Source organism: Ranitomeya imitator, chromosome 7, assembly GCF_032444005.1.
Source record: "Ranitomeya imitator isolate aRanImi1 chromosome 7, aRanImi1.pri, whole genome shotgun sequence".
Lineage (NCBI taxonomy): Eukaryota > Metazoa > Chordata > Amphibia > Anura > Dendrobatidae > Ranitomeya > Ranitomeya imitator.
The window spans coordinates 223,537,941-223,564,760 of NC_091288.1; the positions used below are offsets into that span (position 1 = coordinate 223,537,941).

A 26,820-nucleotide genomic window follows, 5' to 3' on the forward strand; every position below is an offset into this window, starting at 1 on the left:
ACACTTTCCCGGAGTAGTGAGATACAGACAGCTCCACTTCTGGACAGTGACATCTGCACAAGTCACTGAGCATGCTCTCTACACTCTCCTGGAGTAGTGAGATACAGACAGCTCCACTTCTGGACATTGACATCTGCACAAGTCACTGAGCATGCCCCCTACACTCTCCTGGAGTAGTGAGATACAGACAGCTCCACTTCTGGACAGTGACATCTGCACAAGTCACTGAGCATGCCCCCTACACTCTCCCGGAGTAGTGAGATACAGACAGCTCCACTTCTGGACAGAGACATCTGCACAAGTCACTGAGCATGCCCTCTACACTCTCCCGGAGTAGTGAGATACAGACAGCTCCACTTCTGGACAGAGACATCTGCACAAGTCACTGAGCATGCCCCCTACACTTTCCCGGAGTAGTGACATACAGACAGCTCCACTTCTGGACAGTGACATCTGCACAAGTCACTGAGCATGCTCTCTACACTCTCCCAGAGTAGTGAGATACAGACAGCTCCACTTCTGGACAGTGACATCTGCACAAGTCACTGAGCATGCCCCCTACACTCTCCCGGAGTAGTCAGATACAGACAGCTCCACTTCTGGACAGTGACATCTGCACAAGTCACTGAGCATGTCCCCTACACTCTCCCAGAGTAGTCAGATACAGACAGCTCCATTTCTGGACAGGGACATCTGCACAAGTCACTGAGCATGCCCCCTACACTCTCCTGGAGTAGTGAGATACAGACAGCTCCACTTCTGGACAGTGACATCTGCACAAGTCACTGAGCATGCCCCCTACACTCTCCCGGAGTTGTGAGATACAGACAGCTCCACTTCTGGACAGAGACATCTGCACAAGTCACTGAGCATGCCCCCTACACTCTCCCGGAGTAGTGAGATACAGACAGCTCCACTTCTGGACAGTGACATCTGCACAAGTCACTGAGCATGCCCCCTACACTCTCCTGGAGTAGTGAGATACAGACAGCTCCACTTCTGGACAGTGACATCTGCACAAGTCACTGAGCATGCCCTCTACACTCTCCCGGAGTAGTGAGATACAGACAGCTCCACTTCTGGACAGAGACATCTGCACAAGTCACTGAGCATGCCCCCTACACTTTCCCGGAGTAGTGAGATACAGACAGCTCCACTTCTGGACAGTGACATCTGCACAAGTCACTGAGCATGCCCCCTACACTCTCCTGGAGTAGTGAGATACAGACAGCTCCACTTCTGGACAGTGACATCTGCACAGGTCACTGAGCATGCCCCCTACACTCTCCCGGAGTAGTGAGATACAGACAGCTCCACTTCTGGACAGAGACATCTGCACAAGTCACTGAGCATGCCCTCTACACTCTCCCGGAGTAGTGAGATACAGACAGCTCCACTTCTGGACAGAGACATCTGCACAAGTCACTGAGCATGCCCCCTACACTTTCCCGGAGTAGTGAGATACAGACAGCTCCACTTCTGGACAGTGACATCTGCACAAGTCACTGAGCATGCTCTCTACACTCTCCCAGAGTAGTGAGATACAGACAGCTCCACTTCTGGACAGTGACATCTGCACAAGTCACTGAGCATGCCCCCTACACTCTCCCGGAGTAGTCAGATACAGACAGCTCCACTTCTGGACAGTGACATCTGCACAAGTCACTGAGCATGCCCCCTACACTCTCCCAGAGTAGTCAGATACAGACAGCTCCATTTCTGGACAGTGACATCTGCACAAGTCACTGAGCATGCCCCCTACACTCTCCTGGAGTAGTGAGATACAGACAGCTCCACTTCTGGACAGTGACATCTGCACAAGTCACTGAGCATGCCCCCTACACTCTCCCGGAGTTGTGAGATACAGACAGCTCCACTTCTGGACAGAGACATCTGCACAAGTCACTGAGCATGCCCCCTACACTCTCCCGGAGTAGTGAGATACAGACAGCTCCACTTCTGGACAGTGACATCTGCACAAGTCACTGAGCATGCCCCCTACACTCTCCTGGAGTAGTGAGATACAGACAGCTCCACTTCTGGACAGTGACATCTGCACAAGTCACTGAGCATGCCCCCTACACTCTCCTGGAGTAGTCAGATACAGACAGCTCCACTTCTGGACAGTGACATCTGCACAAGTCACTGAGCATGCCCCCTACACTCTCCCGGAGTAGTGAGATACAGACAGCTCCACTTCTGGACAGTGACATCTGCACAAGTCACTGAGCATGCCCCCTACACTCTCCTGGAGTAGTGAGATACAGACAGCTCCACTTCTGGACAGTGACATCTGCACAAGTCACTGAGCATGCCCCCTACACTCTCCTGGAGTAGTGAGATACAGACAGCTTCACTTCTGGACAGTGACATGTGCATAAGTCACTGAGCATGCCCCCTACACTCTCCCGGAGTATTGAGATACAGACAGCTCCACTTCTGGACAGAGACATCTGCACACGTCACTGAGCATGCCCCCTACACTCTCCCGGAGTAGTGAGATACAGACAGCTCCACTTCTGGACAGTGACATCTGCACAAGTCACTGAGCATGCCCCCTACACTCTCCCGGAGTACTGAGATACAGACAGCTCCACGTCTGGACAGTGACATCTGCACAGGTCACTGAGCATGCCCCCTACACTCTCCCGGAGTACTGAGATACAGACAGCTCCACGTCTGGACAGTGACATCTGCACAAGTCACTGAGCATGCTCTCTACACTCTCCCGGAGTAGTGAGATACAGACAGCTCCACGTCTGGACAGTGACATCTGCACAAGTCACTGAGCATGCTCTCTACACTCTCCCGGAGTAGAGAGATACAGACAGCTCCACTTCTGGACAGTGACATCTGTACAAGTCACTGAGCATGCCCCCTACACTCTCCCGGAGTAGTGAGATACAGACAGCTCCACTTCTGGACAGTGAAATCTGCACAAGTCACTGAGCATGCCCTCTACACTCTCCCGGAGTAGGGAGATACAGACAGCTCCACTTCTGGACAGTGACAGCTGCACACGTCACTGAGCATGCCCCCTACACTCTCCCAGAGTAGGGAGATACAGACAGCTCCACTTCTGGACAGTGACATCTGCACACGTCACTGAGCATGCCCCCTACACTCTCCCAGAGTAGGGAGATACAGACAGCTCCACTTCTGGACAGTGACATCTGCACAAGTCACTGAGCATGCCCCCTACACTCTCCCAGAGTAGTGAGATACAGACAGTTCCACTTCTGGACAGTGACATCTGCACAAGTCACTGAGCATGCCCCCTACACTCTCCTGGAGTAGTGAGATACAGACAGCTCCACTTCTGGACAGTGACATCTGCACAAGTCACTGAGCATGCTCTCTACACTCTCCCGGAGTAGTGAGATACAGACAGCTCCACTTCTGGACAGTGACATCTGCACAAGTCACTGAGCATGCTCTCTACACTCTCCTGGAGTAGTGAGATACAGACAGCTCCACTTCTGGACAGTGACATCTGCACAAGTCACTGAGCATGCCCCCTACACTCTCCCGGAGTAGGGAGATACAGACAGCTCCACGTCTGGACAGTGACATCTGCACAAGTCACTGAGCATGCTCTCTACACTCTCCCGGAGTAGAGAGATACAGACAGCTCCACTTCTGGACAGTGACATCTGCACAGGTCACTGAGCATGCCCCCTACACTCTCCTGGAGTAGTGAGATACAGACAGCTCCACTTCTGGACAGTGACATCTGCACAGGTCACTGAGCATGCCCCCTACATTCTCCCGGAGTAGTGAGATACAGACAGTTCCACTTCTGGACAGTGACATCTGCACAAGTCACTGAGCATGCTCCCTACACTCTCCCAAAGTAGTGAGATACAGACAGCTCCACTTCTGGACAGTCACATCTGCACAAGTCACTGAGCATGCTCTCTACACTCTCCTGGAGTAGTGAGATACAGACAGCTCCACTTCTGGACAGTGACATCTGCACAAGCCACTGAGCATGCCCCCTACACTCTCCCGGAGTAGGGAGATACAGACAGCTCCACGTCTGGACAGTGACATCTGCACAAGTCACTGAGCATGCTCTCTACACTCTCCCGGAGTAGAGAGATACAGACAGCTCCACTTCTGGACAGTCACATCTGCACAAGTCACTGAGCATGCCCCCTACACTCTCCCGGAGTAGTGAGATACAGACAGCTCCACTTCTGGACAGTGTCATCTGCACAAGTCACTGAGCATGCCCCCTACACTCTCCTGGAGTAGTGAGATACAGACAGCTCCACTTCTGGACAGAGACATCTGCACAAGTCACTGAGCATGCCCCCCACACTCTCCTGGAGTAGTGAGATACAGACAGCTCCACTTCTGGACAGTGACATCTGCACAAGTCACTGAGCATGCTCTCTACACTCTCCTGGAGTAGTGAGATACAGACAGCTCCACTTCTGGACAGTGACATCTGCACAAGTCACTGAGCATGCCCTCTACACTCTCCTGGAGTAGTGAGATACAGACAGCTCCACTTCTGGACAGAGACATCTGCACAAGTCACTGAGCATGCCCCCCACACTCTCCTGGAGTAGTGAGATACAGACAGCTCCACTTCTGGACAGTGACATCTGCACAAGTCACTGAGCATGCCCCCTACACTCTCCTGGAGTAGTGAGATACAGACAGCTCCACTTCTGGACAGTGACATCTGCACAAGTCACTGAGCATGCTCTCTACACTCTCCCGGAGTAGAGAGATACAGACAGCTCCACTTCTGGACAGTGACATCTGCACAAGTCACTGAGCATGCCCCCTACACTCTCCCGGAGTAGTGAGATACAGACAGTTCCACTTCTGGACAGTGACATCTGCACAAGTCACTGAGCATGCTCTCTACACTCTCCCGGAGTAGTGAGATACAGACAGCTCCACTTCTGGACAGTGACATCTGCACAAGTCACTGAGCATGCTCTCTACACTCTCCTGGAGTAGTGAGATACAGACAGCTCCACTTCTGGACAGTGACATCTGCACAAGTCACTGAGCATGCCCCCTACACTCTCCTGGAGTAGTGAGATACAGACAGCTCCACTTCTGGACAGTGACATCTGCACAAGTCACTGAGCATGCCCCCTACACTCTCCTGGAGTAGTGAGATACATACAGCTCCACTTCTGGACAGTGACATCTGCACAAGTCACTGAGCATGCCCCCTACACTCTCCCGGAGTAGAGAGATACAGACAGCTCCACTTCTGGACAGTGACATCTGCACAAGTCACTGAGCATGCTCTCTACACTCTCCTGGAGTAGTCAGATACAGACAGCTCCACTTCTGGACAGTGACATCTGCACAAGTCACTGAGCATGCCCCCTACACTCTCCCGGAGTAAGGAGATATAGACAGCTCCACTTCTGGACAGTGACATCTGCACAATTCACTGAGCATGCCCCCTACACTCTCCCGGAGTAGTGAGATACAGACAGCTCCACTTCTGGACAGTGACATCTGCACAAGTAACTGAGCATGCCCCCTACACTCTCCCGGAGTAGTGAGATACAGACAGCTCCACTTCTGGACAGTGACATCTGCACAAGTCACTGAGCATGCCCCCTACACTCTCCCGGAGTAGAGAGATACAGACAGCTCCACTTCTGGACAGTGACATCTGCACAAGTCACTGAGCATGCCCCCTACTCTCTCCCGGAGTAGTGAGATACAGACAGCTCCACTTCTGGACAGTGACATCTGCACAGGTCACTGAGCATGCCCCCTACACTCTCCTGGAGTAGTGAGATACAGACAGCTCCACTTCTGGACAGTGACATCTGCACAAGTCACTGAGCATGCCCCCTACACTCTCCCGGAGTAGTGAGATACAGACAGTTCCACTTCTGGACAGTGACATCTGCACAAGTCACTGAGCATGCTCTCTACACTCTCCCGGAGTAGTGAGATACAGACAGCTCCACTTCTGGACAGTGACATCTGCACAAGTCACTGAGCATGCTCTCTACACTCTCCTGGAGTAGTGAGATACAGACAGCTCCACTTCTGGACAGAGACATCTGCACAAGTCACTGAGCATGCCCCCTACACTCTCCCGGAGTAGTGAGATACAGACAGCTCCACTTCTGGACAGTGACATCTGCACAAGTCACTGAGCATACCCCCTACACTCTCCCGGAGTAGAGAGATACAGACAGCTCCACTTCTGGACAGTGACATCTGCACAAGTCACTGAGCATGCCCCCTACACTCTCCTGGAGTAGTGAGATACAGACAGCTCCACTTCTGGACAGTGACATCTGCACAAGTCACTGAGCATGCCCCCTACACTCTCCCGGAGTAGGGAGATATAGACAGCTCCACTTCTGGACAGTGACATCTGCACAATTCACTGAGCATGCCCCCTACACTCTCCCGGAGTAGTGAGATACAGACAGCTCCACTTCTGGACAGTGACATCTGCACAAGTCACTGAGCATGCTCTCTACACTCTCCTGGAGTAGTGAGATACAGACAGCTCCACTTCTGGACAGAGACATCTGCACGAGTCACTGAGCATGCTCTCTACACTCTCCCAGAGTAGGGAGATACAGACAGCTCCACTTCTGGACAGTGACATCTGCACACGTAACTGAGCATGCCCCCTACACACTCCTGGAGTAGAGAGATACAGACAGCTCCACTTCTGGACAGTGACATCTGCACAAGTCACTGAGCATGCCCCCTACACTCTCCTGGAGTAGTGAGATACAGACAGCTCCACTTCTGGACAGTGACATCTGCACAAGTCACTGAGCATGCTCTCTACACTCTCCCGGAGTAGTGAGATACAGACAGCTCCACTTCTGGACAGTGACATCTGCACAAGTCACTGAGCATGCCCCCTACACTCTCCCAGAGTAGGGAGATACAGACAGCTCCACTTCTGGACAGTGACATCTGCACAAGTCACTGAGCATGCCCCCTACACTCTCCCAGAGTAGGGAGATACAGACAGCTCCACTTCTGGACAGTGACATCTGCACAAGTCACTGAGCATGCCCCCTACACTCTCCCAGAGTAGGGAGATACAGACAGCTCCACTTCTGGACAGTGACATCTGCACACGTCACTGAGCATGCCCCCTACACTCTCCCAGACTAGGGAGATACAGACAGCTCCACTTCTGGACAGTGACATCTGCACAAGTCACTGAGCATGCTCTCTACACTCTCCCGGAGTAGAGAGATACAAAATAAAAGGGATTAAAGATGAAAAGCACTTTCAGTCCTCTCAAATAATGGCAGGCCATGTTTCGGGGGAAGGGCGACACATCCCAATGCATCAGAGCAGATTGCAGAACTTCTGTTTGCTGACTTCCTGGGAAAAAGACTCCTCCTAAAATGAGGTTCCATATTTTATACCCTCTGCTCATGACATCACTGAGTGGTCTGAGTTATGAAATGCACTCCTCTTTTCTTAGAGGGACTCAAGCTCACTGAAAACTCATAACCGTCGTCGCTCAGGAATTGAACCTCATATAGTGATGACTGAACTACCATTCTTCCAAGCATGAGCTGGGTGTTAACTTGAGCCCAAACATGAAGTATCTGTATGACCCGGTTAAGTAGTAATCCATTTCTTGGATTCTGCTGGTACGGGAAATTAGAAAATGCACTGGTGTGTAGCTCTACTGATGAACATTCCAAAAATGTAAGATTCCCCCTATCTCACTTAATCGATGCCATTATATTTGGTCTTAAAATGAACAATGTTGTAGACAAAGAGATGACCATGAGGCTGTAGGCTGCTTTCAACCAGTTCAGAGCCATAAAACTAACCAGCGAGGCTGCTAGCACACTGGTTTCACATTACAGCTGTACAGCAGGGGAGAGGGAGAAGTGGACTTACACACATATGCTGCTGCGAAGGGGGGAAGCTGCAAGGGGGATCAGGGCTGGAGCCTGCTAGTACAAAGCCAAAGAGCTGTAGCAGAGCTGTGTAGGCGTGCATATTCATGACACCACCGCACCAGGGCAAGTGGTAAGAGTCAGACAAAGACCCAGAATTGGTGCATCTAACAGATGTACCTTTTCTGGGGCAACTGCAGGTGCTATTTTTAAGCCGAGAGAACCAATATCCATGGCCCCTTCCCAGTCTGAGATTACCAGCCCCTGGCTGTCTCATTTAGCTTGGCTGGTTGTGAAAAATGGGGTGGACCCCATGCTGTTTGGTTAATTTTTATTTAAATAATTTTAAAAACTGACATAGGACCACACTTTTCTTTATAACCAGCAATGATAAAACTGACAGCTGGGGACTGCAGCCTGCAGCTGTTGGTTTTGCCTGCACTGGTTATCAAAAATAGAGAGGGAGCCCACATCATTTTTTTTTTTATTTATTTATAGCACATAATATTTTGGGCAGAGTTTTATATTGCACTCCTAAAATAATGGTCGGTACTTCAAAGAAAAAAATATAAGTCCAGTGGTAATCAGTAACCTCAAGCACTCAAATATTGCAATCCGTAATAGATGAAATAAAGTATATGCATTTTATTTTGGGAATTCACAGCCGACATTGAAAAACAGAAAAAAGTAATCCCAACGTTTGTGCCTTTATGGCCTTCATCAAAGGTTTTCTGTAGGTAGGAGATTCGGTGTGTGTGGCGTGGTGAAGTGTGTCACATCTCAGCACACCTGAAGGGTACACGCCGCACACACCGAATCTCCCACCTACAGAAAACCCTTGAAAGGCCATAAAGGCCGAAACGTTGGTGCTACTTTTTTCTGTTTTTCATTACGTGGATTCCCAAAATAAAGTTTATATACTTTATTTAATTTATTATGGATTGCAATATTTGAGTGCTTGAGGTTATCAATTACCACTTTATTTATAGCACAGGCGCCGGCTGATGAATACTCCCATCAGTGGCACCTGTTCTTGATGCTATCTACGACAGCAGGCATATGCGGATGACAGTAGTACACTGCTGGCTCACATGCTGCCATCAGACACCGTGGGAACTGCAGCTCTCTGACTGGTGGTAACGATCTTATCTCCGATCAGAGCCCATGTTTGCCGTACTATCATGTAGATGACAGCATGGCAAACAATGGATGTTTGTGCCCCCCATTCAGATGAACGGGGTTCGAGTTCAAGTTCGATTTCGGATACTGTTCTGGTACCTGAACCAAAATTATTTTAGGGGATTTTGGGGACAGGTTGTGGGACCTTGGAATTAGCTGATGTCACACCAGGTTCTTTGGAGTATCTCGTGTGACAAATGGTGGAATCTATTGATCTCTTCTTACCTTGTGTCTCTTGTCTTCCAGGAGTCATCCCAATAGTCGTTCTCACTCATAAGACAGCGGGGTCTCTAACTAAAACAGAAGGAATATTCAGGGACCTCGGGATTGACAGAATCTTTTCATTTGAGAATTACACCAGAGAAGATCACATGAAAACCAGAGGAAAACATGAAGAAGTCCTGAAATTCTTCTGTGAAGTCGTTAGAGATGTTCAGTTTCGGGTGGATCAACCTCGAGATCCTTCGGAGGAGATGAAGATGAGGAGGAAATTAGTGCTTAACTACATCCATGAGTGTGATATCAAGGAACAGCAGAGAAAAGTGGAAAATATGAAGGCCTTAGAACAAGTTCAGGAAGTGCAAAAGCTCAAGCAACAAGAAGAGGAGATGAAGAAACGGAGGGAGGAAGAAGAGAGGCAACAGGAGGAGGGATACAAGAGACACCAGCAACAGTACCAATGGGAGAGGGAATGTGATCGAGCTAGACAAGAGGAGGAAATCAAGGCATTGAGAGAAGACCCGAAGAAGAAATCGGCAGAAAAGAAGACGAAGAAAACAAGTTACTTTGAAAACATGTTTAAAACAAAAAAAAAAGATTCCTAAAAGAAGAATCAAAAGCAGACGGTGGACCCTCGTCCCAGTTACCAGTATTCCGGGTTCCAAGCTGACGTCTCCCCATCTGCTGCTGCTTCAGTGTTTTACTTCTAAGATACATTGTAAGAATAAAAATCTTTCCACCAATCAACATTCTTATGACTTATAAAATGTTTTCCTCTATGTCCAAGACAGTAGAAAGTTATTAGTGTGTGGACAGAAAGTTTGTTTTTTAAACCATGAGAATTATAAGTGTTTTCTGACGATGACTGATTGCCCGGGAAGCGATGGGAAGAAGGAGATTGGGCCGGGAAAGCCATAAACCTGAGATCAGAGTGAGAAATAAAGAAATGAAGAAGCAGAAAAGCCTGCAAACTGAAGACGAGAATCTGTTCAAGGCAAAGTGAATTTTACAAAACTTAGTTGGCGGCTAATCGGTAAAACCCAGGAGCTCAATGGAGCTGAGGAAGAGAGAAGGAAGCAGGGTGGCCACTGATTAGAGGTAAAAAAAGGCAGCAGAGAAACAAAGTCAGAGCAGTCACAGCCCAAAGTTAGAAGAAAGGTAGAGAAAGGGTGAGGCTGGGGCTACACGGTGACTTTGGCTGCGACACGGGTCATGAGGCCAATATTGGCTATATCTCACGGCTACGTTGCAGCACAATACAAGTGAACGGGGTCACATTGTATTTTTCTGGGTACCATGTCGAATTGTTTTCGACTTTTGTCGCGGTTGTCTTACCCTAGAGCCGCAATATGACCCTATTCACTTCTATAACTCTGCAATGTAGCAGCAGCACAGAAAACTTTGGCTAAATATCCTGAGTCGTGGCCAATGTGGCTGTGTAGCCCCAGAATAAAGGCAAAACAAAGATGAAGTGGCCACAGCAAGAATAAGTAGAAAATGCAGTCACAGCTAATCGGAATGCAGAAATAAAGTACACCCCCAACAGGAAGGAAGCAAGAGCTAAAGGAAGATGGACTCCAGCTACTAGGGAAGAGTCAGACGGCCGGGTAGCTCTGACGAGGATCGCAATGCTCACAATGGCCATTGACTCTCCCAACGTGGCAGCATTTATTTCTATGTAGCTGTCCTGCTTGGGTCGGGAGAGATGATGGTCAGTCCAAGCAAGTCCAAGTCCAAGTTATACGGCCGCATGACTCTTCCTGTAGGTTGTAAGAAGGCCGTCAGCGGCCTTACCAGAGACAACCTATATATGATCCCAACCACATAGTTCTACATGGAAACCGTGCTGGAGCATATAACAGCTGCAGGCTTATGCAGAAGGGACTAGTTGTAGCAAATTTCAGTTGGTGTTGTATTTTAGGTAACACTGGCTGCAGAAAGTTCCCCCCAAAATACTGTTCAGTTTTCAATAAAATAAAATAGTGAATGATTCTATTGAGATCTACAACAGACAGAATTCTGCGGAATTACGTGTGGATTTCATGCATTTTTATAGGGTTAATTTGGTGGCAAATTTTCAACAAAATCTGTTGCAAAATACACGTGTGAAAAGCTCGGACTGTGCACAGATTTTGCTGTGGAATCAACACACATAAAATTAAGAGATAAAAAAGGAAAAAAAAACATGCGCCACTCCTCTAACCCCTCCCTTCATCAAACACGTCCCCCCGCTCATCATACAGCACCACTATCCTAGCCAAAGTAATAACAAAAGCTTTAGTGGAAACGCGATTATCTACCGAACTGTGTCATTATGCATAATACAGGCTTATCTATGATGTGTATCAAAATTCCAATAAGCATTAACGATGGTGGAGATCAACTGTATAAAACACTGAACATATGTGTGTATACAGTCATGGCCAAAAGTATTGACACCCCTGCAATTCTGTCAGATAATACTCAGTTTCTTCCTGAAAATGATTGCAATCACAAATTCTTTGGTATTATTATCTTCATTTAATTTGTCTTAAATGAAAAAACACAAAAGAGAATGAAGCAAAACATTGATCATTTCACACAAAACTCCAAAAATGGGCCAGACAAAAGTATTGGCACCCTCAGCCTAATACTTGGTTGCACAACCTTTAGCCAAAATAACTGCGACCAACCGCTTCCGGTAACCATCAATGAGTTTCTTACAATGCTCTGCTGGAATTTTAGACCATTCTTCTTTGGCAAACTGCTCCAGGTCCCTGATATTTGAAGGGCGCCTTCTCCAAACTGCCATTTTTAGATCTCTCCACAGGTGATCTATGGGATTCAGGTCTGGACTCATTGCTGGCCACCTTAGAAGTCTCCAGTGCTTTCTCTCAAACCTTTTGAAGTGTGTTTTGGGTCATTGTCCTGCTGGAAGACCCATGACCTCTGAGGGAGACCCAGCTTTCTCACACTGGGCTCTACATTATGCTGCAAAATTTGTTGGTAGTCTTCAGACTTCATAATGCCATGCACACGGTCAAGCAGTCCACTGCCAGAGGCAGCAAAGCAACCCCAAAACAGCAGGGAACCTCCGCCATGTTTGACTGTAGGGACCGTGTTCTTTTCTTTGAATGCCTCTTTTTTTTTCTCCTGTAAACTCAATCTTACCCCGAGACATAAAAAAGTCAGGCTGGAGTTTGCCAAAACTTACCTGAAAAAGCCTAAAACGTTTTGGAAGAATGTTCTCTGGACAAAAGTAGAGCTTTTTGGACAAAGGCATCAACAGAGTTTACTGTATATATATATCCCTACTATTACATCCCCATGTATCACACCACCACCTATGCATGGGCGTATGGACAATTGCAACATATGATTAGACCAATCAAGAAAGAAGCACCAAGCAGTCATAAAGTCCAAAAAACAATCATTTTATTATAATAGACGTGATAAAAAGCCAAACAGTACACAACAGGGCTAAAAAAGATGACAAGGGATGTCACCAGCACCATGCAAAGCCCAAGGTAGGGTGTATCCCCAAAACAAAATAATAGCATACAGGTGATTACTTGCGTGCACAATTACAATATACTAGCGGTGGCCTCACATATGGATATAGGGCAATATGGCCATTACATATAATCAATAGGTAGTCCAAGAGAACACAATGGCTGCAGTGAACCATGCACGTTACCTGATGCCGATGGTGAGTATTACAGGGACACCCGTTATCTATGATGTGATAGACACTGACTCTATCTGAATCCTCCGAGCCACTGTGCCAGGCACTGCAATACCTACGCCACTTACTGATCACTACACTGTCTGCCTATCACTGCAGAACATCTGCTCTGACCCGGTTACTACACTGCACTGCCTCTGGCCTTTGCCAATTATTGCTATACTTCAATTGTGCAAATCACTGCACTGCCTCCACCATATACCAGTCACTGTCCTACCTCTATGTCATGAACCGGGGGTGTTTGGTTGGCCCAGTTCTTTCTTCAGGGATTTATTTATATCCCACTTCCAAGTTCTGGTTTGGAGCTTGCAGCTCTCTGGTGCCCCCTTACCCTCATGTTAGTCAGGGAACTGCACCTAGGATAATTATTCGCCAGAAAGGCTGCCTGCTCATGTACTGACTATTGGGCATGCTGCAAGTCACATCACTGCGTCCACCATATACCAATCACTGTATTGCCTCCACCATATACCAGTCACTGCACTGCCTCCATCATATACCAGTCACTGCACTGTCTCCACCCTTTGTTAGTCTCAGCCTTGCCCTCTACACTGTGCCAGGCACTACATTGCCTTTACCTCTCACCAGGCAATGTGCTGCTTTCACTTTGTGCCAGCCACTGTCCTGTGTCAGTGTAGGAGGGTTGTGGGATTCTCTCTTAATCTCTGTGCCTTCTTCAGTTTACAATTGTGCATGTATATATATGACGCCCCGTACTGTTACTGAGATGTATATATCTATAAGATTGTGCCATCTGAGTGTGGCTGCAATAAAATAAATAAAAAGTTGGAGGTGTAGCATGAGGCATCAGGGTTTCCAGATAAGAAGGCTTACACCGCTCCCTTAACCACTTGAGTAAATGCATAGCCCATGACTGACTGCTGCAAATGTCTACTGTGGGTCAATTGATGCAACTTTTCATAGTGTCTGCCCGTAATTTAAGCTTTTTGGGAACGTTTTTGTCACCCCTTAAGGTGTTGTTTATCTCTAATAAAGACGTCTCCTGACAACTTGTACTGGATCCCAGGACAAATAAAGATGTCTCCTGCCATCCAGTACTAGATCCTGGGTCTAATAAAGATGTCTCCTGCCATACAATACTGGATCCCGGGACTAATAAAGATGTCTCCTGCCGTCCAATACTGGATCCCAGGACTAATGAAGATGTCTCCTGCTGTCCAGTACTGGATCCCGGGATTAATGAAGACATCTCCTGCCGTCCTGTACTGGATCCCAGGACAAATAAAGATGTCTCCTGCTGTCCAGTACTGGATCCCGGGACTAATAAAGATGTCTCCTGCTGTCCAGTACTGGATCCTGGGATTAATGAAGATGTCTCCTGCTGTCCAGTACTGGATCCTGGGATTAATGAAGATGTCTCCTGCTGTCCAGTACTTGATCCTGGGATTAATGAAGACGTCTCCTGCTGTCCAGTACTGGATCCTGGGATTAATGAAGACATCTCCTACTGTCCAGTACTGGATCCTGGGATTAATGAAGATGTCTCCTGCTGTCCAGTACTGGATCCTGGGATTAATGAAGACATCTCCTGCTGTCCAGTACTGGATCCTGGGATTAATGAAGACATCTCCTGCTGTCCAGTACTGGATCCTGGGATTAATGAAGATGTCTAGTGCCGTCCAGCACTGGATCCCAGGACTAATAAAGATGTTTCCTGCTGTCCAGTACTGGATCCTGGGATTAATAAAGATGTTTCCTGCTGTCCAGTACTGGATCTTGGGACTAATGAAGGCGTCTCCTGCCGTTCAGTACTGGATCCTGGGATTAATGATAATGTCTCCTGCTGTCCAGTACTGGATCCTGGGATTAATGAAGATGTCTAGTGCTGTCCAGCACTGGATCCCAAGACAAATAAAGATGTCTCCTGCTGTCCAGTACTGGATCCCGGGACTAATAAAGATGTCTCCTGCTGTCCAGTACTGGATCCTGGGATTAATGAAGGTGCCTCCTGCTGTCCAGTACTGGATCCTGGGATTAATGAAGACATCTCCTGCTGTCCAGTACTGGATCCTGGGATTAATGAAGACATCTTCAGCTGTCCAGTACTGGATCCTGGGATTAATGAAGATGTCTAGTGCCGTCCAGCACTGGATCCCAGGACTAATAAAGATGTTTCCTGCTGTCCAGTACTGGATCCTGGGATTAATAAAGATGTTTCCTGCTGTCCAGTACTGGATCTTGGGACTAATGAAGACGTCTCCTGCCGTTCAGTACTGGATCCTGGGATTAATGAAGATGTCTCCTGCTGTCCAGTACTGGATCCTGGGATTAATGAAGACATCTCCTGCTGTCCAGTACTGGATCCTGGGATTTATGAAGACATCTCCTGCTGTCCAGTACTGGATCCTGGGATTAATGAAGATGTCTAGTGCCATCCAGCACTGGATCCCAGGACTAATAAAGATGTTTCCTGCTGTCCAGTACTGGATCCTGGGATTAATAAAGATGTTTCCTGCTGTCCAGTACTGGATCTTGGGACTAATGAAGTCGTCTGCTGTTGTTCAGTACTGGATCCTGGGATTAATGAAGATGTCTCCTGCTGTCCAGTACTGGATCCTGGGATTAATGAAAATGTCTAGTGCCGTCCAGCACTGGATCCCAGGACCAATAAAGATGTTTCCTGCTGTCCAGTACTGGATCTTGGGACTAATTAAGACATCTCCTGCCGTTCAGTACTGGATACATTCTCTCCCATATCTTGTGCCGTGTGTGATGCATCCGGGATTTACCTGATACTTTGCTCTTGTACTTTATCACTGAAGATACTACTATTTGCATATGTATCAGCACAAGCTCAGAGCTTCCTGAGTTTCCAGTTTCTTTCCTTTTATTTGTTTTCTCACTGGTTGATATAAAACGTATCAATGTCAGTGAACTCTATGAACCTTCCAGTATTGTTGTGTTCCTCCAGTGATGATAACTGTAGAGCTCATCACGTGGTTCCATCATCCATTACACGTGCCGGTGGAGCCACTGCTGGTGATGTCTCAAGATTCAAGATTCAAAGAAGCTTTATTGGCAGGACCAAATACACATCAGTTTTGCCAAAGCAAGTGTATAAAGGCAATAGGGATAGGGACTGTGGGGATGTTGGGTAGGAGCTGTAGGGAAGGTGGATGGGGAAGATACCCTGGGGCTATAGTCCATGGCATAGGGGAGATGGATGGGGCAGATCCAGGGTGGGGGCTATAGTCCATAGCATAGGGGAGGTGGATGGGGCAGATCCATTGTGAGGGCTATAGTCCATGGCATAGGGGAGGTGGATGAGGCAGATCCAGGGTGGGGGCTATAGTCCATGGCATAGGGGAGGTGGATGGGGCAGATCCATTGTGGGGGCTATAGTCCATGGCATAGGGGAGGTGGATGGGGCAGATCCATTGTGGGGGCTATAGTCCATGGCATAGGGGAGGTGGATGGGGGCAGATCCATTGTGGGGGCTATAGTCCATGGCATCGGGGAGGTGGATGGGGCAGATCCATTGTGGGGGCTATAGTCCATGGCATAGGGGAGGTGGATGGGGCAGATCCAGGGTGGGGGCTATAGTCCATGGCATAGGGGAGGTGGATGGGGGCAGATCGAGGGTGGGGGCTCTAGTCCATGGCATAGGGGAGGTGGATGGGGCAGATCCATTGTGGGGGCTATAGTCCATGGCATAGGGGAGGTGGATGGGGGCAGATCAAGGGTGGGGGCTCTAGTCCATGGCATAGGGGAGGTGGATGGGGCAGGTCCAGGTTGGGGGCTATAGTCCATGGCATAGGGGAGGTGGATGGGGCAGATCCATTGTGGGGGCTATAGTCCATGGCATCATAGTTCTCTTTCTCGCAGTCTATGGCATTCGCTCACATACCGCGCTGCTATCTCTCTTCTTCTCCCAGCAGGATATATGTTTTCTCTTCCTCCTTCATGGTGATGAAGTCTGGAAAGAGATGTGAGAGTCTCCTGAAGTGAGTGTCCCTCACTGCTGAGTATTTGGAGCAGTGTAGCAGGAAGTGGGTTTCGTCCTCTATGGCCTCCTGATCACAGTGTTGGCACAGTCTTTCCTCCCTGGGCTTGTAGCTCTGCCTGTGTCGGCCACATTCGATGGCCAGACTGTGGGCGCTGAGTCTATATCGGCTCAGGATCTGGCGGTCTTTGGGGTCCGGGAGTTTCTCCAGATATGGGGCCAGTCTGTAGTCTCTCTGTAGGCTCCGGTACATGGTCAGTTTCTGTGAGCTGATGATATCATTCTTCCAGTCACTGACATACCTCTCCTGGCCTTCGTCTGCCATCTTCCTAATTCCGGCTTTTGTCAGGTTGTTGTGATTGGTGTTCTGGTCCGGTTGGGTTTGGCTGGGCTGTTCCGGGGGTTCTGGTTTTTCTGTTTCACCTTCATGTATCAGGGCTTTATGGTGATGGGAGCTTGGATTGCTCCTATGCAGGTGAGCCCGGAATGACAGCGCCCTCTTTAGAACTGTTAGGTGTAGAGGGAATCTGCCCAGCTCGGCCCGACAAGCACTGTTGGAGGTGCTCCGATGGATCTGGAGAAGATGCTTGCAGAATTCCAGGTGGGATATTTCTGTTGGGCTGGAATCCCACTTTGACCAGTCTGGGTAGGTGTGAGGACCCCAGACTTCGCTGCCATACAGGAGGATTGGGGCGATGATGGAGTCGAAGATTTTTAGCCAGACCCTCACTGGTGGCTTCAGATGGTAGAGTTTCCTTCGGATGGCATAGAAGGTTTTGCAGGCCTTGTCTTTCAGGGTCTCTATGGCTTGTTTGAAGTTCCCTGACCGGTGAATCTCTAGGCCCAGGTAGGTATATTTGTCCGTTCCTGTGAGGTCGCAGTTGTTGAGGATAAATGATGGGTGTTGGTCTGATCTTCTCTTTCTCCTCTGGAACACCATGGTGTTGGTTTTCTTTAGGTTGACCAGTAGGGCCCAGGTGGAGCTGAATTTCTCTAGGATTTTCAGGTTGTCCTGGAGGCCTTTCTCGGTTGGTGACAGCAGCAGCAGGTCATCTGCATACAGCAGGAATTTCACCTGAGCGTCGTGGAGGGTGAGTCCTGGTGCTGAGGAGGATTCCAGGGCGGTAGCCAGCTCGTTAATGTAGATGTTGAAGAGCGTTGGACTTAGGCTGCAGCCTTGTCTGACTCCGCGGCTCTGCTGGAAATAAGCCGTTCTTCTGCCGTTCACACTCACGCTGCAGTGGTTCTCGGTGTAGGAGCTTTTGATGACATCGTAGGTCTTTCCTCCTATTCCACTCTCCAGCAGATTCAGGAATAAGCCCGGGTGCCACACTGAATCAAAGGCCTTTTTAAAGTCCACAAAGCAGGCATATATCTTCCCATTCTTTGTATTGTAGACGTGTCTCTGAATGAGGCTGTGCAGAGTATAGATGTGGTCAGTGGTGCGATGGTTCGGCATGAACCCTGCTTGGCTCTTGCTGAGGACGTTGTGCTCGGTGAAGAAGGTGAGGATCCTCTTGTTCAGGATACTGTTGAACAGTTTTCCCAGGTTGCTGCTGACGCATATGCCTCTGTAGTTGGCTGGGTCATACCTGTCCCCACTCTTGTGGATGGGTGTGATGAGGCCTTGGTTCCAGGTACGAGGGAAGTAGCCGGCACTCAGCACAATATTGAAGAGTTTAACCATTGCAGCCTGTATTTCTGGTGGGCTGTACTTCAGCATTTCTGGTAGGATTCCATCCAGGCCACCGGCTTTTCTACATCTTATGGAGGAGAGTCTCTCGGTTACTTCCTGTAGTGTTATAGGTGTATCCACCGGGTTTTGGAAGTTTTTGATTTTTTCCTCCATTGCTTTTAGTTTCGCCATTATGTTTTCCTGTTCTTGGCTTAGTCCTTCCTTTGGAATGTCTTTATAGAGGTCTCTGAAGTATTGGAGCCAGAGGTTGCCATTTTGGATATGGTTGTTGTTTTTCTTGTCTTTGGTGCCCATGTGGTTCCATAGTTCCCAGAAGGAGTTGTCTTGGAGGGCGTCTTGGAGTTGGTTAAGCTTGGTAGAGATGTAACTCTGCTTCTTCCTCCTGAGGATGGTTTTGTACTGCTTTTGTATGGAGTCATAGGCTTCCCTCAGACCCAGGTGGTTGGGGTCTCTGTGTTTCTTGTTGGAGGCTGTTCTCAGGGTCTTCCGTACAGCTTTACATTCTCTGTCAAACCAGCCATTGACCTGTGTTTCTTTTGGTCTCTTGTAGTCGACTTTTTTAAGGTCTGACAGTCTGGCCATTGCGTAGAATATATTGTTGAGGTCCTTTGCGGCTTGGCTCACTCCCTCTGGGTTTGGCATGTACTCGAGGTTGTAGAACGGGTGGAGCATCCGCTGTATTTCAGGTCTGCTGGAAGCTTCTTTATATTTTAGTGCCGACATTTTGGACCATTTATAGGATGGAGGCCGGGTGAAGAGGCCGCTCTGCTGTGGCTTCTGAGTGGATGGTTTCTCTGTAGATTTCATGTACAGAAGAAGTTGGCTGTCTCTATGACGCCACTGGTGCTGATGTTACAAACAATTTTTTGAATTGTGGAGACTCCAAGTTGGGTCTCCATCTGGTGTGTCTCATGTAGTAGAAGATGTGTCAGAGGCCTATTTCTACTCTGTGGAAATTGATGCTACTTTAGTGATGTCTGTGTGACAATACTGTGACAATGGGAGCTCATCCTCTGCTACTCTACACTTTAGCACTTGGCGGACTGAGCTGGGGAATGTGACACAGAGATAGAGAGGTCTCACCCATTACCGATCCGACTCATCTACTCATACCCAGGATCCATCTTCAGGACAACGATGAGGAATATTGATGAAATGCTGAATTTTTTGGTGCCCAGGTATTGAGGAGAACTTGATCTCCTGAGACGGGCTCTCATGTTCTGTATTCCGGAGTGCACCGCTCCTCTGCCTCCGATTGGCTTGGTAGGTGTAAGTAGGGCGCATGTTGTGCCGATAGCCTGGACCGTGCACGCTTCAATACTGTAAGCAGAGGAACTGAAGGAGGCCAGATACAGAAAAAAAAAACAACATTCTAATTGTTATGAAATATTGAAAAAAATGTAATTCTGTCATTTTGAGAGGAGGCTGATTTGTCCATTGTGCAGTAAAAATCATCTGGAAACCTGATTGTCCACGTCAGTCCGGTCGCGGCCAACCAAGCGGGCAGCGATATTTTTTCTATTTAAGGGGTGAAAATAATTCAAGATTGAAAATAAATGTTTTTGCTTTGTTTCGCCCTTTTCCACAACCCGTAACATTTAGATTTTTCTATTGTTGCGCTGATTGAGGGCTTGTTTTTTGTGCGGTGACATGATGTTTTATTGATACCATGTTTGTGTATATATCAGGCTTCATTCCTTATTATTACATTTTTTAGGGCGATGACGATACAAAAAACAAAATTCAACATTCTCATTTTTTTTTTCTCTTCATGTCATTTTCCGATCAGGTTTATTAATTCCATATTTTAATAGATCAGACTTTTATTTTTAATGAGGACAAAGGAGGGTGATTTGAACTTTTATATAGTTTTACATAGTTACATAAGTTGAATAAAAGACTCCGGCCTGTCAAGTTCAGCTTTTCTCCCCGTGTTCTACATTCTCTACTGCTATGTTTTTTTCTATATTTTTTACATCATTTCTTAGTCTCTTAGCTGACGTGAACCTGCGATCACTCGATCATTCATACTACATGCAGCAGCGCCAGAGTATTGCAGAGTTTATAGGAAAAATCTGTCTTCTGTGGAGCCCAACATACAGATGGGCTTCAGAGGAGGACCAAGATGGCGGTGATGGGGCCTGAAGCAGAACCTGGCTGTCACAAAGCCAATGGGAGCCGATGTGTGCGGACACCGGTGCTCGTTCCATTATAATGCAGCTGTCAAAGAAGCCAGGATTCTTACCAAGAAAGTCCCCGAATCCCCTTGAGAAAGCAAGTGAAAAACATGCAAACGTACGTTGGGGACTTTCTTAATTGTTTTGAATAAAGGACTGCATCATTCAAGCAGATATCCTGGTCCGCTTGGATGTGACAAAGCCATTGGCCACACTGAACACCATCTCTGAGAATACATTGGGCCACTTACTGTTACTGGTCCATTCTGATGAAGAAAAATCCATGGGATCATGGCTGAGAAACAACAAAGTCCAGGTACAATTGAATCTGCGGTTCAGTCCGTGCATCTGTTTGCTAAAATGCATCATTCTGTTGCAGTGGAAGATTATCTGATCCATCCTATCAACTCCAGGACCTTGAAATGCTTCTTACAGAGCCTTAGTTGTCCTGGCTGTGTGTTTCAGGTCATTGTCATGCTGGAAGACCCAGCCAGGACCCATCTTCCATGCTCTAAGGGTACGTGCAGAGGTTCAGGAAATACAGACTTAACTTGATAAAGGCAAATAGCCGAAACGTTGTATATATATAGTCTGTGAAACCAAATCAATATGTCTACATTTTCAATGGCATCGTATGAAGTTTGCTGATTTTGGAAAAATTTTGTTTTTCAAATAAAAGAATTATATGAATTATTTCTTTGAGTGCCGGAGTTCATCGTTATAGAGGTTCAGGAACAGGCAGCGCTTTGGATGCAGCACATGTCCGCTGCCGGCTATTGAACGCAGGTGATTCCACAAGTGGTCACTGCACCGTGCGGATTCACTGCATCCAATCCATTGCACTGGTGCTATTTATCTTGCGGAGGCTCACGTCTCTGCAAGATAGACATGCTGCTGTCTGGAAAGACGTGCCGCATGTGCGTCTCCATCCCCTATGCTATAACACCTGGCCGCTGTGGGTTGGATGCTGCTGATGTATGCAGTGTCCAACCCACAGCGGTTTCTGACCGTGGGAACGTACCCTTACTGAGGGCAGGTGGTTCTTAGCTAAAATTTCAGGAAACACGACCCCATCCATCCTCCCTTCATTACGGTGCAGTCCTGTCCCCTTTGCAGAAAAGCAGCCCCAAAGTACGATGTTTCCCCCAAGATGCTTCACATTTGGGACAGTGTTCTTGAGGTTCTACTCCTCCTTCTTCCTTCAAACACAGGAAGTGGATTGGATGTCAAAAGTTGCATTTTGGTCTCATGTGACCACATGACCTTCTCCCATGCCTTCTCTGGATCATCCAGATGGTCATTGGTGAACTTCAGACAGGCCTGGACAAGTGCTGGTGTGAGCAGTGGGACATTGTGTGCCCTGATGTGATTGTCCCCCTGATTAGCTGCATTGGACCATGTGATATACAGTGGGCTAAACGCTCATGAGAGTAAAATGATATTTTTAATTTGTAAGATGACTTCAGGGTTGTTATCATTGGGCCTCCGCTCTGCGCCAACGATGGATAATCAGGATGATGAGATTCAGATCCTTTGTATGGAGGCAAAGAACATGGATGAGCACAGGTCGATATTGTTATTGTGAGATAATCTTATCGTTTGTTATTGTTTTTCAATAATATTTCTTGATTAAATAACTGTTGTGCCCCAATATACTGTTTCAAAGTAAATAAATGAATAAGTGGTGAGATGAGGGGTCTAAGATATCTAACGAGATGCGGCATAGTCATCGTCCAGCAGAGTCATCTACGGGACGCCTGGTCTCAGCTTCCACCGTCTGGATTAGTAAATCTGCCCGGTGTCTTCACTGCAGGCAGGCACTTTATGGTAGGAAGGTTTCTTCACAGTAATGTTCTTGTTCTGCAGTGCTTTATAATGGGGGAATTCATATTTACAGTGTTTGCCCTTGTCCTTATGAGTTTACAATCCAGACCACAGATTGGAGAAGAAGTTGTGAAGATATGAGGTATGAGGAAGTCTTGACATTTATTGTGCTTGTGACTAGAGTCCACGCTGAAGAAGCAGGAACATAACTTCTGGGAATGTCACAAAGAAAAGAGCGACCTAAGGAGAAGACATGGACAGCGATGAGATGAGACATTTTACTAAGAACTTCAGTTTTGATAAATGCAAGAAGGGAAACCAAGGCTTCAACCGCATCCTCATCCAACTCTTTGGCCTCTTAGGTAATGGGAAGTCGTCGTTCATTAACACCTGCATCTACGTCTGGAAAGATTGTGAGTTCGAGAACTGGGCGAAGGCAAGGGGCGAAGATGGAGGATCGACTACAGACAGAATCCCATATGAGCTGACCGAGAACCTCACCCTGGTGGACAACAGAGGCTGCCGCACATTGGAAGACAAAGAATCAGGAGTCATCTTTGCTCAGCTCGGTGAGTACTGAGGGCTCAGGGTCAGTGGTATAGGGAGTATGAAACTAATTCTGATAGAGTGGAGTAAATCGCTTGGAAGTTAATAACATTTGCCAGAAATATCACCAGAAATTTGAATTACTCAGAATCACACTTTATTGCGAATCCTAAGTCAAGCAAAATGGCTGCAATTTCGGTGCATTCAAAAGTGCTGGGAAGGGTATAAAATGTATCAAAAATGAAAACTTGTCTCTTTTGAGCCCTAAACTTGTCCAGGCAGGTCCCCACATGGTCACTCCAATATTCCAAACTGCCCACAGGCCACCTGTCATCTTCATGCCATGAGTCCGGTCATGACTTTGGCATCTCGGCCTTGTGACATCACATGAAGCCTAGGCTCAACTTTTGATGTGAATTTGCTAATTCATAGGGCAGGGTGAGCAGCACGGACTGGAGGCAATGATGCAGCAGAGCAGGACAACCGGATGCTGCGTAGAACAGTGAAATCCAGTAGAATTGGATATGGAGGAGGGCAGGTCGAGCGGTGCTAGGTGAACCAGGGCCAAATGTGCCGTCAGGACCTCGATGCAGTAGTGCGATAGCACACAGGAACAGCAGAGATGAGTAAGCAATCAGGCAGCATGCAGGACTGCGGAAAAGAAGAGTGGATGTAAATCATCTGTCCCTGCCTCAGTGACAGGACCGGTGAGCAACACTGACTAGGTGTAATCAAGTCTTCACATCGGTAATATGGAGTCTATGTTCTAACATGCCAGTACTCTTACACAACAGAACACATTTTATGGCTAATAAAAGTCAGATTTGTGATGCCCCATTCTCAGAGCTGTAACTTTTACCTTTTCGTCTACGGCAGTATGAGGGATTACCGGCTTTTGTGGGATGGCTTGAAGCTTTTATCGATATTATTTTGGGGTGTATAATTTAGTGGAGGAAGAAAAAAAATAAGCTCCTGTCAATGGTAAGTGTTTAAGCTTTAATAAAGCTATTGTTTTGCCTCCCGCCTTCTCTTGGGAAACCAACAATAGCTTGATCACTTCCATAATGTCGCCTTGGACAAGCAAACTATCTGGTCATGCCAATGTAGAGTAATAGGCAGAAACTCACGGCAAAGCTGGAGACCTTTGTTTGCCCCTGGCTGCCATGGTCATTGAGCAGACAGCCATTCTGATTTCACCCTGCCCTGATACAGCTACATATAGCAGCACTCTGCACTGTGAAAACGATCACAGGAGGTCCACACCTTACTCCGTGCATGGCGCGCGGACTCATCGCCTCCCAAACTGCTGCCTCGGCTCGTCCGGCGTACGTCTTATGAGTCGCCCACCTGGGCAGTGGGTTACTTGGTACCGGATCCGGTCACAATTAAAGGGGTGGTATGCTACGATCCGGTCCATGGCTCTGGGCGCCCAAGTAAAAGGGGAAAGGTCTTCAAAGGGTTTTTTTAAATAAAGTTTGTGTTTGTGACGCCACCTGTGGTTCTCGGTCAGAGGGGACTGACGCTGCTTAAAGGGGTCCACTGGGGTGATGTTACTGCAGCAAACATGGTGAAGTGAGGTCTCAAGGGCTCCCAAGGTGTATGGCAAAGGTGGTGTAGTGGATGCCGGCAAATAATTGGAGGGCACAAAGTTGTAACATCTTTATCTGGTTTACTGATGGTAGCGGACCACAGTCCAGGCTACCAGGAACAGGAGGCAATAGTGGATCCCTCTCCCAGGTGAGGTACGTAAGCCTGCCTACTCGCGCTTATATGCAAGGTCCTTGCTGCCTGTGGCTTTCTGGCAAAGTCCTCTATCTTCTGTCCTGGGACAGAGACCGGTATGGTGGGCAGTGCAAGCCTTTTTATAGGGTCTTTATCACGACCCAGGCACTTCGTGTACTGCTTCACCTCCAGGTGTGGGTGTGGGCAAAATACGTAAAGTCCTTTGTCCTCCGGTTCTGCTGTGCGACTTTGAGTGCAACACAACCTCGAGCTCCTGGCACCCGGTTCCTGCACTAGGCTCAGAAGGTGCCCGGTCACAGTTCCCCTCCAAGCTCCTTCCTTCGCCTGTGCTTCTTTCCTCTGATGCTCGGGTAATCTTCCGTTCCTAGAGCTACAGCACAGTCCTGGCTGCATGGCCCCACTCTCTGCTCTCTCTGTTCCAGACTTCCTTCTCTCTTGGACTCCCTGGACCAACTGTCCTAACTCCTCTAGACCCGAATACATAAAGCTGGGGAAGCTCCCCTAAACCCAGGTTCAGAGCTCCCCCTTCTGGCCTGGATTCAGAATGTGTTGAATGTAGGTGCTTACCTGGTAAAGAGAATCCTCCTTGCCTCCAAGCATGATATCGCCCTCCCCGAAAGGAAGGCAACATCACTGTAACAACTGGTTACCTGGGGTGTTACATGGATCGCCCCCAAAAAAAGGGCCACGCGTTTCGGTACCGGGCCTCTCTGGTTCGGTTCTAAGGCTGTCACGGTGGCTAGACCTGGTCCGCGACCCTGCTAAGGGGCGTCCAATGGAAGCAGCAAATCAGTCTGTCAGGAGTTCGTGATGCCACCTGTGGTGTTCGTTCAGGGTGACCGACGCTGCTTGGGGTCCACTGGGGTGATGTGATGGCAGCTGGATGGTAAACCTTCCCACAGGTGAAGTATGTCCCCAGGGCTTCCCAGTAAGATGGATGGTGATGGTGTGAGGCGCAGTTAATAACGAGGACACAGGGTTGCAGTCTCTTTACCTCTTTACTGAAGACTTTAGGATCCTCAATCCAGAGTACGTGTAACAGGGCTATCTGAGACCGGCCGGTCCGAGGGCACATCCAGAGTTTCCTTCACAGATGGAAATCGTTGCCTACCAATAGCGCCTGTGTGTTGTAGTCCTACCCTGCTGAGCATTCGGAATAGTCCTCACAACTGCTGTTCTCGTTCGTTCGTTCTCTACAGCTCTCTCTCTCTCTCTCTTTCTTTGGTTCCAGATGTTACTAGTTTCTAACGTCCCCCAGGTATGTTATGGCTAGGATGCCACCCATATGACGGGAAGGCTCGGAGCTCTTCTGGGACCCTAGAGACGTCCCTCTCCCAATGTTGCCCCCTATGTCTTCGTAGGTGTAGAAGGTAGACAGCCAACCTATAATTAACTGTCCTGCGGAATTTGAAGTAAGGCCTGAAGTCAGTTACTCCTACAGTGATCCAGCCACCGGCTACGCGCCTCAGTAGGATGTTGCCTCAGTCTCACGGCACGACTCTTACTGGCTCTCCTTTGTGCTTGATCTCGTTTACACGGTTCCACAATATCCTTCCCTTCGTGTCTCTTTCTTAGGATACCGCCGCAGGGTGTGCAGGCGCGGTTCCGTTACTTTCTGCTCTGTTTGCTAGGCTCCTGCCAGGTTCCCACGCCTGACAGGGACTCCCCTGTGCCTTCTCCCTGCAACACCCCCTGCCACGGGATGTTGCCTGAATCCAACCCAGTCAGCTTCTGATCTAACTTCCTATCCAACCCCTAGTTTTACCAGTGTGAGGAGTGGCCCAATAAATAAAGCCTTTTTCTCCCCCTAGTGGCCGGAGTGTGAAGTGTAATGTGTTCTGGTGATACCTGGTCAGGAGAACTCC

At 48.1% G+C, this 26,820-nt stretch overlaps 2 protein-coding genes across 4 annotated transcripts in view; both read left to right on the forward strand.

Moving 5' to 3' along the window:
* LOC138645692 (histone-lysine N-methyltransferase, H3 lysine-79 specific-like) overlaps nucleotides 1-10,028 on the forward strand; it is a 33,584-nt gene extending 23,556 nt beyond the window's left edge. The window contains exon 4 of the mRNA XM_069735163.1: nucleotides 9,309-10,028. Within this exon, the coding sequence (XP_069591264.1) occupies nucleotides 9,309-9,886 (578 nt within the window). The 3' untranslated portion in view covers nucleotides 9,887-10,028. The remainder of the gene's footprint in view (nucleotides 1-9,308) is intronic.
* A 12,702-nt stretch (nucleotides 10,029-22,730) lies between these two features.
* Nucleotides 22,731-26,820, forward strand: part of LOC138645694 (golgin subfamily A member 6-like protein 2) — a 46,001-nt gene continuing 41,911 nt past the window's right edge. For 2 of the 3 annotated variants that reach the window (XR_011314749.1, XM_069735165.1), the window contains exon 1: nucleotides 22,856-23,235. Coding sequence is in view for 2 of the 3 variants with exons in the window: in XM_069735165.1 (XP_069591266.1) it covers nucleotides 22,920-23,235 (316 nt within the window). In the remaining variant the exon portion in view is untranslated. Of the gene's footprint in view, nucleotides 23,236-26,820 lie in introns of all 3 variants that reach the window. The other variant, XM_069735164.1, reaches the window with a different exon arrangement.